The sequence below is a fragment of the Lathamus discolor genome, chromosome 10 (assembly GCF_037157495.1).
Source record: "Lathamus discolor isolate bLatDis1 chromosome 10, bLatDis1.hap1, whole genome shotgun sequence".
Classification (NCBI taxonomy): Eukaryota; Metazoa; Chordata; class Aves; order Psittaciformes; family Psittacidae; genus Lathamus; species Lathamus discolor.
The window spans coordinates 10,527,930-10,545,555 of record NC_088893.1 but is presented as its reverse complement, the minus strand read 5'-3'; the positions used below and the strand labels follow the sequence as shown (position 1 = coordinate 10,545,555).

Below are 17,626 nucleotides of genomic sequence, written 5' to 3'. Positions count from 1 at the left end.
TTCAGTTTGATGCCCACCAGGTATAAAAGCAAGAAGTATTTGCTGGTTTGTGCTTTCATCTCAATGCTATGGATTCCAAAGCAGCTGCTGTGGGTTAAGCAACTTCCTTTGCACAGAAAAGCTTTCTGCTCCATAAACACTGCATGTCACCTTCTTGTTACTGAAGCACAAAGCCAAACCCTGGCACAGAGGAGCCGCGAGGACCCAACGTAGCTCAGGGGGACAAGGACACTTCTGCAGCAGCAGCAGCCACCACTGAAAAACAGGTTTCCTCACATATTTTCCTTGTTAGCTGAAGAGCCGGAGAACAGTCAACAAGGGCTGATCTAGCAACAGCCCTTCCCAGCGCTGAGCCCCTCTGTGCTGTTGGCTCAGACCGCTTGTGGCACAGACCAAGCTGTAAATTACTCAAAGCCAAAGAGCTCCTGCCATCCAGGAGGCTGGGCACCTCTGGACCCCTTGCCAGCCTATCTGCATGATCCCACTCCTGCCCGTGTCACTTTGAACATTGTCTCTCCACACCAGGCTACAAGGACAGGGAAACCACAGGAAACGGCTGACCAGACACACACTCACAGTACACACTCAGAGCCTGAGCCACATGAAGCCGAAAGTGCAGCGGAGTCCATGCACCCATCAAATGGGCCATTTGCAAATGGCCCTGGAAAACACCGACTAAAACAGCCACATAAAGAAATGGTGATGGGATACGGACAAGACAAGACAAGCAAAGCTGGTGTTATATTTGGATGCGAATCTTCTCCAGCAGCACCGGTGACCAAGAAGAGGAAGACTTTGAGGGAAAACCTGCCAAAGACTAGAAGCCTTCCAGAAGTATAACAGCCTGACTTATTTACTTCCCTCAAAGCCAGTAAAACACTGGAGCATTAATAAGAACAGCCTGAGCAATGAAATGCAAATGCCACTCAAATAATTAAAGAGAACGATCCTCCTCCCAAAACAATGGACAGAGCTGTAACATCTACCCTCACGGGAAAGCCTCATACAGGAGGCTCTTGTTCCAGTCGCTTCAAAGAGGCTGTTTAATTTTAGTAGGTCGGCAAGGGTATGACATTACAAAGCACTTCTTAGACAAAAGCGGAGCTGAGGAGCCCTGCAATCCATTTTCCCTACAGGAAGGAAGGCAAAGCTTCCTTTTGCAGGGAGGAGGTGGAAGGGGAAAGGGGAGGGGGCTGACATTTTAGATAGGATGAACAAGGCCAGTGTAGGCCAGGCACAGGGCAGGGAGGTGAAACCAGCAGCACAGAGTGGAATACAGACCAGCCTCACCTCTCACCCAAGCTCTGCCCGTGTTTGCCTTCTTAATTTTGCTGAGATTAGTTTTGCTGCATTGGCAACCTGTCCAAACCGTGAGTCCCCTCCTAGGAGAGGCATTTGTCTTTCACTTCCTCACAAGTGTACATATTTACTTCGTTCTTTAACACACTCAGGGCTCGGCATCACAAATACCTAGTCTCTAGGCAACTTGCAGCCCAGCTCCCTTGAAGCAAGATAACGCATGGGAGGAAGTGCTCAGTGCTGGCTATGGCAGCCCTCCGAGCAGGGTGTCACAGAGAAGCTGGGGGCTTTAGAGATGGATTTCTAAATAAGAAGGGACACCGACGCATGCTGACACTGCAAAAGGCGCTTGCTGAATAAGCACACATTGCCCAATAGAACAGTACCTCTCCTGCATTGCTTAACCGAGGAATGAACCAGACATGGATTGCATTATTCCTGTGACAGCCTGGAGGCCCAGGCCTTGGCTCCTGCATAACAAGCAGAGACCCACAGCTCTGACAGCTCAAGACACAAGTACAGGTCTCAAAAGCTCAGATCTCTTTTTCACCCTGGTAAGACTGCCCTGGGAGGCCATAAAGGTGCCTGATTAAAAAGGGAAAGAAAAAGTAACAGGGCTGCTGAACGCACCCTTTGACACTCTCCTGACTTGCCAATAGCTGTAAGAAGGAGAAGAGGACCTGGCCATGAAGATGGTTTTGAAACTGATAGCATGACAGAGCGGTTTGGGTTGGAAGGGACCTTAAAGCTCATCCAGCTCCAACCCGTGCCACAGGTGGAAATGTGCAGCTGTACAGGTCACACACAGCAATGGCCTCTTACCCAGAGCTTGCCATCCCAATAAAAGGCTCCCAGCAGCTTGACGATGTGCCGGTGATCGCAGGTCGCCAGTATTTCAATCTCCACCATGTAATCCTCCAGTTCATCTTCACTCTTTGTTTCAATGACTTTGGCGGCCGCTAAAGCACCGGTTTCCTTGTTCTTGGCCTGCAAGAAGAAAAACAGCGTGAGTACAACAAAGGCAAGAAGAGCCAGGAGCACACAGTACTTGAACAAGTCCTTCTCAGCTTGACTGGTACCAGCTTGACTTGAACAAGTTCATGCTCAGCTTGACTGGTACCAGCCACAGCACAAGCACAGAAACTTGCAAAGGCATTTCTGTTTCCTAAACCTGCCCGTAGCTTTGCGGAGAGGATGAATGCTGTGTCAGGGCCAAAGCATCCTCTTCCCAGCCTCCAGTGCCCACACCACTTCCCATCATGGGGAGAAAGAAGCTTTTAGAAAAGGAGATGCATCCTATTGTTTGCAGCATCAGGCTCTTCAATACTATCATAGGTGACAGTTCCAATTACTAGCAGCCTTGAGTACACAGATAATCCAGACAAATTCAAGACGGATGTATTTTGATTTCTCAGGACTGGCCAGTATTCCTGATGGTGCATATTAGTGAGCTTGTCGGATCACAGTAAGAAAAATAGTACATATGCTTTCTGAGCTGCCCCCTCCATTGTACATTGTCCCTTTAACCAGCTTATTCACCAAATAACCAGAAACCCATCAAAACCTCCATGTCCAGCAGTTGGAAAACTTTTCCTGACTTTCCCTCCCCATTCCTCACACCACCACAGGCATGTCCCAGCTTGCTGACCTCCTTCCCCCCAGACACCCCCCACAAGCACCAATTACTCCCTAGAAAGGGGCTGCTCTGCTTGTAGGGGCCACACACCAGCAATAGGCCAGTAAGTCCGGGCTGGACTGGACGCATTTGCAGACACGTTTCTTGTCACCCACTCTTCTTGAGTCCCATCCCGCATGAGGAAAAGGCAGCTGACAAAAGACTTGGCTAAAAGCAAGTGCCTGTGAGCAGGGATGGAGCTGCTCCCATAGAGGGCTGTTTCAGCATCACCTGCCCAGCGCTGTCCATTGGCTTCTCCCAGAACAGCCAGGGCAGGTTCGCATTTGGCAAATGCGGTTTGTACAAATTGGTGCAAGAATTAGAAGTTGCAACAAAACACCAAAGGGCGTTTTGCAGACAGTCTGTGCACCGCGATGTGTCACATGCTGGTAGAGGGGGCCAGGCAGGAGCTGTTTACTCAGGAGCACCCCGCCGTTCCCAGCACCACATTGAATCACCAGATCAAGGGGCAGGATAAATCCCTATACCTCACCCATTCTGCTCCCCACAGATGCAGGCAAGCCCTTATGCCATGAGTACAATTCATTACCTATTTTCCTTCCATCACACTCACTTTGGACTGCTTCTCCCCCAGGGAAAGAAGTCCCACTGTGGGTGCTGTTAGCGCAGGAGCTGGGCAAGCTCTGGTTGTGAACTTCCTTACTGCTCTGTAGTTTATATATCTGTGTTTGGAAAACCTACACAGGAGCTTACAGGATGATTAATTCCTAGTATAAACACTGCAAGCCCTGGTGAACAGTTTTATATAGCTTAGGTGATAGCATAACTGTGTACTGAGGAATAGGCTGGGAAGGGGGGCAAGGAGTGAGGGGAAAACAACACAACGCAGTGAGGAAAGTAAGGGACCCCTGAGTCTCTGCTGGGTTTTGAAGCCTTGCTGCATTCGCATGAATTGGCATCGACAGCTCTGTCTTTACCACAGGGGACAAATCCATTTCTATCTGGGCTTGCTGCCCAATCTCAAGACAGAAGCTCATGTTGGTTTCTTTTGCTCTTGTGGTTTGTTTCTTACCAGCTTACCCAGATGCCCAGAGGAGAACACACAGAGCAGGGCAGCGGGAGATGCGGAGCACAGTAAGCATTGGGAAAAGCAGAACGCTTCCAAATCGGAGCAAGAGGTGCCCCACTCTGTTTGCTCTGCACTTACGGTGTTGGGAGAGGTCCAAGAAGGGGAAGTAAATATTGTGAGAAGAGGTGGGGCTTCCCTTGGAGGTCAGCCATCGCACGCTTCCCATTGGCAGGGTCCTGGCCAGCTCAGACTTTCCAGGATGCTGGGGCCCTGCAGGCACCTGAAAAAGCCCGGGAGCAGAGCAGGCCCCAGTTGCCCACAGCATCATCACCTACTGAGAGGTCTGCACTGACTTGCTCTCACTCCCAGGCCTTGAGGGAGCCACTGCAGCAGCCACTCTGCCACTTCTGATCCCCTTCTGGGCTTGCTAGAGGCAAAAGTGCAGGGATGCTGGATGCTGAGCTGGAGGACATGGGTTTGCAAACCGGGCTGCAAGCTGTGGGTGAGGGAGTGACTGCAGCCCACACATTCATTGTGGCAGACTGACCTCATTCATCATTACTAATGTGTGAGCAACCCAGCAATCGCTTCCTGTCTAGGTACAAGCCCATGTATATTCTGCCTGATGGTCAGCCTTTAAAGACACCAGTAAGAGAATTAGCTGCTGCCTTCCTCCATCACGTTGGATAGTCCCAAATGAGAGGGTTTACCCAGCCATCTCCATTTCCTCATCCGTTCTAGTAGGGGACACAGCCTGGGGATGGAAGGGAATCCCATGAGCTGCATGAGGTGAGTTTTCACCCCAGCGGGAGAGGAGCAAAGCACTGTCCCAGATCCCCTGAGACCAGCAGGCACAGGGATGTCACACCACTTGGTCACACCAGTGGAAGCACCACAACCACCTCCAAGGAGAAGTCAGCTCAGGACAATACAAACCCAGAAAGCAAGAACACGACTTCTGAAACAGCAAGCTCACAGGGGTAGGGGTGCTGCAGGCATGAGCCCCGTACTGTGATAATGTCACAGGTACAACTAAGTGCACTCACAGCATTTCCCAGAAGGGACCAAAATGACCATTAGCCCTGCAGGACAGAAGAATAAGGTGAAATAGGAAGGAGATCCTGGAAAATTAATCTCTTCTGGCATTGCCCACTGTAGTGTGGAGAGGAGAGTGGTGGTCCCAGTCCTTTGAGAGGACCAACATTCATACAGCCTGGACAGCTCATCCCCTTCCAAGTTATCTGTAGCTGATCTGAGCCTACACCCAGCCTGTAATGTTTCTACCATACAAGACAGAGGGAGATCCCCACCGTATGGTGTGCGCATTCCTGAACAAAGCTCAGCAAGTCACGTTTGCCACCACAAGGGCTTTGGAAATCCAAGGGGCTTCTGTCCATTTCTCCACCTTCATTTTCTCTCCATCTGTTTGTCCTCCAGCAGTGACACCAGGCTTCGGCCTCCCTGGGAATGGCAGGTGCCTGCCATCAGGCAGACGGCTGCGGCACAGCCCCTCACAGCAGCCAGCCAGCTCCCAAAGCTGCTCACAGCAGGCCACGTTTGTACAGGCAGCGTCACGTTTTGGCCAAATACACCAGGCAGCCTCTCTGCAATTCACATCTGGTGATTTCCTGCAGCTTCCCTGCTGGTATTTTCCTGCATACGTTGTATTACGACAGAGATATTCTTCCAGAAGGTTTGTTGCGATCCCAAATAGGCCAAAAGCAAATGTTGCCAGCCCTCGGAGCTGGTTTCAGATATCCCCAGCATGAGATGATGCTTTAGTGTTTAAGGCCCTTTCTTGATTTCTGCTTACCCTTGTGCAACGGATGTGAATCTGCCCAGAGATGTAGCACAAAGCAAAACACAGCCTGCTCTGCCCTCAACAAGCCAAGCTAGCAATCAGGCAGAAGGAACCAGCATCTCCAAGTCTGTGACCTGCAGGCCTGGTTGATGACCTTTACAGCAAGGGGATGCATAGTGCCAGGCTGAGAAGAGGCAGCGTCTGCTGCTCACTCAGCAAGAGATGCAGAAGGGAAGGAAAGGGTTGCACCAACCTCTCTGCATCTTCGCCTTTACCTGAAAGGGGATCATGCCCTCACCGTGCAAGGGACATGAAAACTTCTCTCATGCTGCTGCTTGGTTTGCCTTTAAATGCCAAAGAAAGGAAGATACAATGATATGGAGGAAAGAAGAAAACCAAGAGCTATCAAGAAAGCACCCTAGCATTACTCACCAACAGTTTGTTAGATGTTTGAAATGGAATCCTGCAAAATGCAGGTTGAATTACAAACCTCAAGTCTTCTGCAAACCCCAGCCTAATTACAGGGTCTCCGTCCCAGCAAAAGCCCAGGTAGAGAATGCAGAGATGGGGAGAGAGCTTCTGTTCTCGGGTAGAACACCCCCAGACGAGCAGCTTTAGGGGAACCTGTGGTGTTTCACATTTTTTTCAGGGGAAATTTGTGGACAGGAGCAAAAGACCCATCAAGATGGTGAGATTCCAAGAACAGAAACTGTTTGATATCAGTCTATGACCTACAGCTGGCTGGTCAAAAGGACGCATCCAGTTCCACCATCTTTTAACTCCTCCAATCCTGGGCATTTAAAGGGCATGGATAATTTGTCCCTGGAGTGCAATTTAGTACCAAAACTAAACAAACAGAGCAGCCAGCTGCCAGCACAGTGCCCAGGATGTGCTGCTGAGCTACAGTTCGATTCGTTACAGCCTTGGCATTTCAAACCTGACAAGCCCTTATGGCCACTTCCAGCCTTTGTGCAAATCACCGCACCGCAGAGACCCCATGATAGGTCTGTGCAGAAACGGGATTGGAATGTGCATTCCACAACAGAAAACATACCCCATAAAAGTTATCCAGTAAACCACCTCCAGAAAGGAACACCACGAGCCAAGCAGGATACAAAGCAAAGGATCTTGCTGGAGTCCTCTAGAGCAAGATGGGTGCTGGACATGCTGTTACCAAACACACTGGGAATACCAAGGGAGAAGGGATGAGCAGGATTACTCCTAGAAGGCAGAGGCATGGAGAAACTGCTTATGGATTTAAGGGTTGCTCGTTCAGGTGACAGAAGAGGCTGTTTGGCTTTGCTTGTGACTCAACCTCCGAGCTATTGTGAAATCCAGATTGTGACAAACGCAGGAACTATTTTAAGCCTTTAAAGCACACATTACCGGAAGGCTGGATTGTTCGGTCCTTCCTCATGCTGCTGAAGGCAACAGCCAGTTTCTAGGTGAGGCAGGGGAAATCCCACATGAACTCTCACTCACTAGTGGAAAAGAGAGCTAGCACCGAGAGCACCCGATCTTGTCCTCTACACATGCTTGCCCACAGTATATTCCCAAGCCAAGGGACAACCCTTTTTAAGCCCGTCTGCCATATCATGTCACCATATTCTTGGTGTGAGCTACTCTTCCCCTCCTTATAAGTCTTCTCTCTGTGGCAGGAGAGCTGATGCTTCACGTATCACTGAGTTACAGAAGCAGGAGTAAAAAGCCTGGTGCTTTCAGTGGATGCTGTGTTTGGGGGGGTGACACTTCTGACTTCCCCCACCCCCCACACCATTCCCATTGTGTGCCTTTGTATACGAGCAAGTGCTCACTTATGTATTTCTCAGGGATTACCTAATGACTAATTGCCTTCCGCTGCACTTTGCCCAAGCTGTCTGCATCAGTAATCGAGCTCAGAATAGACAGGCTTAAGTCAGTGCTCGTATTGTCCAATAACCAATGGGAGCTGGAACGAGTTCCGTGCCCAACAGGCTCCCTAGAGCCACTTCAGTCTGTCACCCTAAGGGAACACTGGTTTGGGGTTCTTTGGAAACGCTGAATTCAGCCCTTGGCAGACCCAGCGGAGCGGTTGGTGATGAGCGGGCACAGCAGCAAGGCTGGCACAGCCCTGGTCTGGCAGCCCTGATACACACAGCAGCATCGGGTCAGGCTGAACCAGCGCTGCTGCTTTGGCAGCTGTGGCAATACTTGCGCAGTGGCAAAGGGGAAGTGGAAGTGGCTTGTGAAACAAGTCAGTGTTAGCTATAAAAAACCATGCAGAAATGTCTTCCTCTGGTTTTTACAAGCTAGAGGCAAAGCAACATCACCAAACTACAGCCAAGGACTTGTTTTCTCTGTAGACATGCCAAAACACAGTGTGACCAAAGCATGGCACACCTTTTCTTGCCTTAAAAGCTCAGCACTGGCGCAGCAGAAGAGGGTGAGAGATAACAAGCCCAAGCAGCAGCACATTAGTCAGGGAGCAGGAAAGCCCCATGCAATGCTTCAGACCTTGCACGCAAGCACAGCAGCAGAGCCCAGAACAACAAGAGTCTTCTTTGCTACTACACCCCACTGTAGCCCACCCATAGAAACCAAGTGGACTTCATGGTCCTGGTGTGAGCAAGAAGTGAACAAACACATATGGCCAGGGTTGAAGAGAGTAAAGATCCACATGGACCCAGTATCTTCGGCCTACAGAGGTCTAGAACTCAGAAGTACAAAACGTCCTTCAAATCACTGGTCCCCTGGAAGTGCACGGTGCTCCGAGGGAAGCCAGTGCTGTGAGTGAAGCACTCCTGCCTGGTCTTCATTCACTCAACACCACAATATTGAAAGAGAAAATTAAAATGGTGGGCGAAAACCCCATGCAGCCACTTCTGAGCTTCCTAGCAGCTTTCTGCTCCAATTTGGTACATAGCGAGCTAAGGCTGAGTGCCTACTATGCCCAAGACGGCTTAGACAGGCAGTGGTAGCAGGCATGTCTGTGTCAGCCCTTTCACTTTGTGCTAGAAAAGGCCCCAGTAGAAGAATAGGGAACTGATCAGACCTTTGCTATCTCTGCAGCACCAGCCTGCCCAGGGAGGACACCGAGAGGCACTCCCGCGCTTGTCAAGAGAGAAATGAAGGGCAGGCAGCAGCTCGACAACAACAGCAAGCACTGAGGCCCACCAACAACAGCTGGTTTTGCTGGGGCACAGCTCCCTGCACTGTCTCTCCTGCCTGCTGAAATACCACACAAACATTTTGGTTGGCTGAATGAGAGCATGAGCCATGGGGACACGAGCACAGGCAGGTGTCAGCACAGGAAGGGAAAATGGCAGGAAGGTTTCCGTGTGTTGGACGGGAAAAGCACTCTGTTTTGAAGAGATTACATTCAGGGGTGGAAGCGAGGTGCTTTTCTATGGCCAGAAGGCAGAAGTCAGTTAAGGCAACTCCAGCAGCACTAAGCAGCAACGCTGTGCTCTTCACAAGGGCCACTCTTAACCCTTCCAGCCCCTCATCCCACAGACAGCACATAGAGACACCGATCCTGAATGTGACTGCATTCGCCTCTCCAACAGGAGCTAAGAAGCTCCATCAGCATGGTGCAGCAGCTGCTGAAGCAGATGGGCTATGTTGAGCGAGGCAGCAGTTCACTGTGCCTGTGGTTTGCAGCACCCAGCCCTGGCAAACCACATGCCTGCACCACTCCTGCTGCCTTTGAGAGCCAAGTTTGTCAACAAGTGCCCGTTACCTCAGTGTTTCAAAGAATATGTTTTAAGCAACTTTGCTCTTCGTAGCTGCATTCCTTTTCTCCCAGGACTTGAGGCTGAGCACAAGGTTGGCAGTGCTGGTGGATGGGAGGGTAGCACTGCCACCCAGGACCTGCAACCAAGCAGTATGGCAGCAAGGATGGGTTTGACCTGAGAGTCATGAGGAAAACCCCAGCTCTACACACAGCACCATCCCAAAGGTGAGAAAAAGAATGTTCATAGAATCATAGAATGGTTTGGGTTGGAAAGGACCTCAAGATCATCCAGTTCCAACCCCCCTGCCATGGGCAGGGACACCTCACACTAAACCATCCCACACAAGGTTACGTCCAACCTGTTTTTTCCAAGGAAACAGCGTGTTTGAAGAAAACAAAAATAAAAATATTAAGAATTATGGGATGTGCTGAGCAGGGATTTTTCTAAGGAACGATTGCCACGTGCTAGAGGGTGAAAGGCTCAAAGCCTTCATCTAAGCTCTCTCTTCCACGCTGCTGCCCACAGCTCCCACTGTCGGCAGCATTGCCAAGCTCTGGGCCATGGCACTGAGCTCATTAACAAAATATTTAGGCCATGGAGACCTATCCTCCCTGCTGCCACACACATACAGCCACAGCTCCACAGGGACATGCTTCATTTGGACTTCAGTATGGACGGAGCATCACATGTTTCAAAGTGAGTTTGAAGTGAACACTGAACTGAAAATTCAATCAGGTTTAACGTTGTTGGGCCACTGCTCACCCAGAAGAGTGGCATCTTCCCATTCCTCTTCTCTCCCCAGCTGAAGCGTTGTAAGAAAACCCTTCAGCCATTCTAAGGGACAATGATTTAATCTTTTTCTTTTACTGCCATAGTTACAATCAACTTGAACTCCACCAACCCCGTTTGTTAACTTCCTCTCTTTCATTTTTTTTAAGCTAACTCAGCAGATTAGCATCTCTCAGTGACACCCTTTCCAGGAATTACATGTTAAATCCCCCATGAATCAAACCGACAAGAGCTGAGCCCATGTCACTGGAGCCAACTCATGCAAAGCCACAACGGTGCAGGTTCAGCTGGTGAGCAGAGAGAGGTCTGCAAGTGACAGGGATGGTCTTGTGCCTTCAAACAGGCCCATCACTGTGAAAGCCAGGCGTACAGGGCAGCTGTGCAACATTTAAAAATTAGTCTTATTACCCACATTTCAGAACAGAGCACCCATAGTCCGCAGCACGTACAGCAGTAATACCGCCCTCACAGATCAGATAACCCAAGCCGCTATCTTAAGAAGAAATAAGAACAGCAACATAAAAGGCACAGCTGTGAGGCACTGTGACATGGGGCTCAGCGGTATCTCTCTGGGAACCAGCACACGGAGCCGTTGGAAGGCAGGTTTGAGTTCCCGCTGCACTGGGGGCTGCGGGCAGCACAGCAGCCCATGCTCCCCACCCTATGAAGAGAAAGCCTTATCAGGGCCCAGCATCCCCATCCGCGGGCTGGGAAGCGGAGATACTGTTTCACAAGAGACATGAGCACAACAAAACAATCCCACTATGAGAGAGGCAGCCAGTCCCAGGGCTGAGCCCATGCTCTTGTAACATCCAGTCCATCCCCTGCTAGCTCGCAAGTTCTCAATGCCCAGAAGAGCCCTGCACATCTGTTCCTGACAGGCACACAACTACCTGTAATAGTAAGCGCTGCACCAGCTACTGGGTTTTGCAGGACCGAGATGCGATTCAGCAGCTCCAAGCAGCCAGCCCACAGCAGCCTGCACTGCTGGCTTCATGTCGAACATCTGCATGGCCCTGAGATCAGCAGGGCTTTCTAGGCTCTCTAGGGTGCCACTACCACTTCTCCCTCCCTGCACACACAAAGAAATGTTAAATTTGAACCGATAAAGCCACCACCATATATTCTATGGATTGTATGTTAGGCGTTTCTGAAGAAAGAGAAATCTGAGTTAGGAACTTGTATTTTTATAGGCTCACAGCCCTAGAGGTGCTGCAGCCCGCCCAGGCCAGCACACATGGGTCACAGCTCCCCGCTGCTGGCCTAATGAGTGATTTAAGAGCATCAATTTAGCGAGCTTTGCATGAGGTGAGTAACAAAGTGTATTTGGCACAGAGCATGTTGCTATCTACGGGCTGCTTCCTTATCATACCTGCTGGACTTACCCAAACCAAGACATTAATAGAATGAGAGCTAGAAAGAAACAGTTTCTCCCCACCCCCTTCCTACTTTTCAGCTTCATTACCCTCTGCAACGAGTTTCACTGTTTCCTCATACCATCAGGGTCCTCTTTTGCTGAAAAAGGCTTTTGTACAAAACCAGGGAAATCCCAGCAGTTTCTGCTGGCTGTAGGTTTCCTACGGTCTGCTGCATGCATTTCAGACTCCACTACAGATCTGGTTATTTTTAATTAATATATATTTAAATTAAGCCTGTCCTACTTTTCTTACATGCTGTGTCAAACCAGTTGAAGTTTGCTCAGCTGAGTGCACGGGGAGCCCAAGACGCAGCTCCCACAGTGTTCTACAGGGCAATGAAACCATTACCCAGCCCAGCACCCCTTCCTCCTGCTCAAACCTGGTCTCATAATACTAAAGCAAGCACATTTTTTCTTCTACCCACACCTAAATTTCTCCCAGGTCAAACTCTTCAGCGTACAAATCCCACTCTTTTGCACTGCTCAGGCTCTTCAGAGCAAGTATAACATATGGTACGTAGGGCAGGATGTAGGCATAGGTGGATTATATCATCTCCCTGCACTTCCGTGTGTGGGAAAGGGGCAGAAGACAGACAGGAACTTCATTCAAACATCCTGAAACTCTCACAGCCCTACAAACACTCAGAGCTGCTCTAAATGATCGCTTTTGTGTGAAAAGCAAACTGACTTTAAAGTGAGTTCAAGAGAACGATTAAATCTGTTCATTGCATCTTGGCCACCTACGTTCTCCTTGCACACAGTGGGGTGTTTTGTTTAGGGCTTTTCTGGCAGCTGTGCAGAGCAAGAAGGCAAGCCTCATCTTTCACATCGCCATCCTATGTGCATCAGCACGCAGGGTGGTGCTCCAGATTGAGAAGGACAGAGGAAAACAAGATGCAAGTGAAATCTTAGCATGGCAGGAAACTAAGTCTCTGCAATAATGCTACTGGCTACTATCTAAAAATAAGGCTTTCTAGTACATGGCACCCAAACGATTTGGGATTCTTAAACAAACAAACAAAACCTTGCATGAGAATTCTTCAAAACCCAGCCATGTCATTGGCCAACCAGGATGGAGAACAGGTGGAGAAGAGATCAAAGAAGATGGAAGATTTAAACTTTACTAAGAAGAATAAAATAGCCCTTGATTTCTTCACAATGTTAATCCCCCATCCCCTGATAAACCATGTTAAAACAACAGAAAAGCAGACAGTTGCCCAGATGTACTTATTGTAGAGGGGGGGTCAGCTTCTGGTCATAAACATGTAATCTTCACTGCTTCGTTTATTGCAATCCACATTCTCATTTGGGTCAAAATGGGGATCAAAGGAGATGGAAGTGGCTGGAGGTGAGGCGATGTCATTACCTGGCAGGCTGACATCCTTAGCCTACAGTATGTAAACTTACTCTGCTAATTGTGTTATTGTTTTGAGGCTGGAGTTAACAGCAGAGGCATTCGGATATGACAACAAAACCAAACCAGCCACGTGTAAAGTAGCTTCATTCTGAAAGCCATCCACTTCAGAGATGTTGTCCGTGTTTAAACTAGACAGGATTTAAACCAGTTATTCCTCTTAAGTTTCCATTTGTCTTGTCATTAACTTCTTTCACAATGGCTACCTCCTTTGTATCATTGGATGAGAAACGTTAAGCAAATATAAGCAAAGAATCATCCAGTAAAAGAGTGAACATGGCTACACACAAAAGGGTTTCCAATACACAACACAAACTAAACTGGTAACAGAAGCGCTGATTGCTACCAGTGCTACCTTTGGAAGGATGACTGCATTAGGGGTTTAAAGGTGGTTTTTAGGAATTGCATTTTATCATAAGACAGGAACCTTCACTAGAACTTCGACTCAATGGATATTTAGTGCCCATTTTTGTGGGGTTTCTACCAAATACCAATTCATTACAACAAATCCCAGGGTACTGCAGTAAAACACCTCTGCCCTGACCTGCAACAGACCAGCTTTCTTCCTGGACTTCTCCTTTGTTACTGGTTATTCCTCAGCTGTGAAAAGACAACACCTTCTTGAGTGATCTAATGAGACCACCAGAAACCAGCTGCCCAACAGCTAATTCACCACTCATGGCCCAGATTATGCCTGTAACGCGGGTCTCCCAAGGAGCCCGCTTGCTCTTTCAGACAGCCCCTGCCACGAGGTTCCTCTCTCGGCTGTAGCACAAGAGAGCAGAGATTTCAGAGCCGGTAACAGCGCGAACACTGTTGCTTGGGAGCGCAAAGGACAGCGTATTTGGCCTTCAACGCCCCCCCCCCCCCTTTAACACAGGGATGAAGCATTCCTAGCAGCGGACACGGCCCCACTCTTGAGGAGCTGGGCTCCTCTGCTCGCTGTACGCTTCCCGCCGGCGGGGACCACAGGAGCACAGCGAGTGTCAGTGCCGGAGACGCGCAGAGCCTGGAGGCAGCCCGAGACCGCCGACTCCCAAGAACTCCGCCAGGCTTGGCAAGGACCACGGCGGCTCACAAAGCACCGCTCTGAAAGCGAGCGACTGACAGGGGGGAATTAAACCCGCCGTCCCACCCGACCCAGGGCCAAGCGCTGCGCTCCCACCTTGTAGACCTTGCCGAAGGCTCCGTCGCCCAGCTCCCCCAGCACCTCCCACACCTCGCCGGGGTCCAGGTCGCGGCGGACGTGTTCGTACTCCTTGGACCTCCGCTTCTCGAAGGTGGAAAGGCGCAGGATGCGGCGGAAATTAGCGAAAGCCATGCTGGAGCGGAGCGGGACGGCACCGGGGGTGCGGGTCCGAGCCGCTGCGCGCCGCAGGAGCGGGGAGCGGAGCCGCCTCCGACCGCGCACATGGGGCCGGCTCCGCTCCACCTGCGGGCCCGGCTGACCCCGCCCCGCACCAGCCGGCACCGCCCTCGCCAGCCCCCGGCTCGCACGGCTCGGCCCGGTGCGGCCCCGCTCGGCACAACCGAGGGGCGCCGGGGCAGAGCACGCAGACGTGTCCGCAGGTGGAAGCCTTAGCGACAGGGACACGTTTCCTCCTCCTCCTCCTCCCGGCTCATCTCGCGTGGAAACGTTCCAACACCAACAGTTTCAAACGCCCTGTAACGGGGATTTGCGGGTGTCAGCACCGCGGGTACCCGTCATGAGTTTGTTTTGGAGGAGATGGAGCCCAACCGGTGTCAAGTGTGAAAGTTATCATCATCCCCTCCCTGGCAAAGCCTCAGCTCCGCTGAAAACCCGGTTTGAAATCGAGTATTCAATGGGGACATCTAGGGGAAATACCCGATGGTGCAGCCGCGCTCCAGAACGCCGGGTTTGAACGTCGGGCTTGGAGGTTAGTGCTCAGCTACGCCAGCCTCGGAGATGCCAGCCCCGCTCCCATCAGCGAGTGTTTGCTCACATACATGTGCGTGTAAAACAGGCAAAACTCCGCACAGATCTCGCTTTGAGAACACCCGCGCTTGGTGCTTTCTCATTAGTTCCCCAATATATTATACTTGAGAGCACAGGGGCTGAGCGTTGCCTCTCCATGTCTGTGCTGGGTTTACTGTGGTACAAATCAGCCCTCACATTTAGACTGGGAGTTTCCCCGATGCTGAAGCTGGAAATGCTACTTAAAACTCCAGTTCCTGGAAATGGGTCACGCTGTGAGAATTTCAGTTGCCTTTTTTGAGGAAAGTTTAGTGTTCCCTCATTTCTTCCCTTTTCCTCACTGAGGAGTAGGAAAAAGAGGTGAGAACGTAACCCAAGTGTATCCCTGAAACAGAAGGAAGCTGAAACCGATTGAGCTCAAACCCAGACTCCGCGGGCATTGGAGCAGATCTGGTACAAGGTGTGGATTTGGAAATACATAAGAACAGAATAGAACAGAATCAGAGCAACTGCTTTCCACATTTTAATCTCAATTTTCCCACTGTTTCAGCACCCCTGATCCTGTGGACAGGCAGTCACGAGCATCCCCATTGTGTCAGCACAGGCCCCTGTGTTACCCAAGGGAAAGGAAGTGCTGACCTGACTAAAGAGCGCTTTTCATGGTTATCGCTGCACTAGATTGGACTCATTCTGGGTTTGAAGAGAAATGGGTGATAAACATTTTATAGAGAATCATAAAATCAACTAGATTGGAAAAGACCTTTAAGATCATCAAGTCCAACCTTTATCCCAGGACTGTCAAGTCCATCACTAAACCATGCCACTAAATCCTTATTTAAACATAAGAGCAGTCCAGCTTGCTAACAGCTAACTCGAACATGAAATTGGGCATTTAAAAGCAGCCATCTCTGCATTGTAACTGCTGGACACAATGCACAAGGCATTGGCACGTACTGGAAACTAGAAAAGCCCTGGCTAAGAGGGAAAGCAAAGCCCTACAGCTGCTGTGCAGCACCTCCTCAGCACAGAGCAACACTTCCCTACCTTCTGCCTGTGGCTCTTCAGCCTATTGCCTTGTTTGTGCAAACCCCCATGGTGCTCCAGCTTGAGTGACACCTCTTCCCGTGGGATTTACCCCACTGGCAGAGACCTGAGGGGAGCGGGATCAGACCAGGCTGCAGGGACTGTTCACTGTTGGGGATGTTTGATGGAAATGTTGGATCTGGAGTTTTGGCTCTTCCTCTGTACTGGAGAAGCTTAAATAGGACTAAAAATAATTGCTGGTGGATCATGAGTTAAAAGTGACACCTCCAAAGGAAAAAATGGCTCTTTTTACAGTGTTTCTGTTGGAAAAGTAATTTTTTTTTCCTCCAGGGGTGGGGAGGAAGAGAAAACAGACAGAAAACGATGAGCCCTTTAACGTTGCCTTCTGTGCAGAAATCACATATGTCTCTTTCATAAATCAGGCAATCTTATTAATCCTGTCTATTAATTCTGAACAGTATCTCTTGCCTGCCACTCTGTTTTAATCACCCGTGCAACCTGCCTGGGAGCAGTGGGCACTGAAAGTAAAACGAACCCTGCTAATTATTGCTCTCAGCTTTGTGCAGACGATGCCCGAGAGCTCATTGTTTTCCAGATTTGCAGTTTTATTGCTTTCTCCATCACAAGACCAATCTGAAAAGGACCAGATCAGGCTGCTCTTTGACTTGCTGGGCTCAAATGTGAGGCAGGGATTTGCTTTCATGAGGTTTACACTGTGGTGTGCATCCTCCTGTCCTATGAGGTACGTCCCTGGCAGGTCTGGGATCGGTACAGGGATATCTGCTCCATCCAACACCCCCATAAAAGCAATGAGCTCACTGGAGCTGATCTTTTCTCATGGCGTGCAAGAAGGACCCTGGGTCTGATGTGGCTGTGATGCTGCTGCATAGAAAAGGAAAGCAGGGAAACAAACGGTCCCCATGTTAACACCAACCTTGCTCCTCGGGGATAAATACACCCCTGAAGCTGTTGCCAGGTAGGAACCATCTAAACACTCCTCCCAGCTCAAGCTGTCCATCTTAGCAAGGAGTTCTCCAAAAAACAAGTCCTCAGCTGTGGCTACCTCGGGGGAAGAGAGCAGAGCATCTGTTTTCACCCATGGGTTTTTGCTAGAGTGGTGGTGCAGTGTGCGCTGATGCCCTTTTTTATCCTCCCTATCATCACATACAGCTTGGGCTGGGAGAGGCTGGCACCCTTTCAGGTAAGAGGAGTGAGGAGAGCAGGCTGTGGTGAGGTGGTAAAGGGTGGTGGGGTGGTAAAGCCAGTTACCCCTAGAGTACAACCTTGCTCTTGGACACAACCTGCAGCTCTGCTCTGGACCAGGCTCCCGGCTGAGAGCCAGCACTTGGACATGGGGAGAAAGGAGAGGAGCCAACCGTGGGATGTAGCCCTGCAAGTCATTCTGTACATGGAAGGGATGGGAAAGGACCTCTCAAAGCAGCCTTGGAGCTGGGCTGGCTGTCAGTAGGTCCCCCCAGCACAGCCCGAACCTAGCCAGCAGCAGCCAC

At 50.2% G+C, this 17,626-nt stretch overlaps 1 protein-coding gene across 1 annotated transcript in view; it reads right to left on the bottom strand.

The window, feature by feature from the left end:
- The window catches only part of STK10 (serine/threonine kinase 10), a 48,730-nt gene extending 34,110 nt beyond the window's left edge, over nt 1–14,620 (bottom strand). Inside the window, exons 1-2 of the mRNA XM_065690345.1 lie at nt 14,304–14,620; nt 2,122–2,286 (exon numbers count right to left, since the gene is read on the bottom strand). Of these exons, the coding sequence (XP_065546417.1) occupies nt 2,122–2,286; nt 14,304–14,459 (321 nt within the window). The 5' untranslated portion in view covers nt 14,460–14,620. The remainder of the gene's footprint in view (nt 1–2,121; nt 2,287–14,303) is intronic.
- Nucleotides 14,621–17,626: the final 3,006 nt, after the last annotated feature.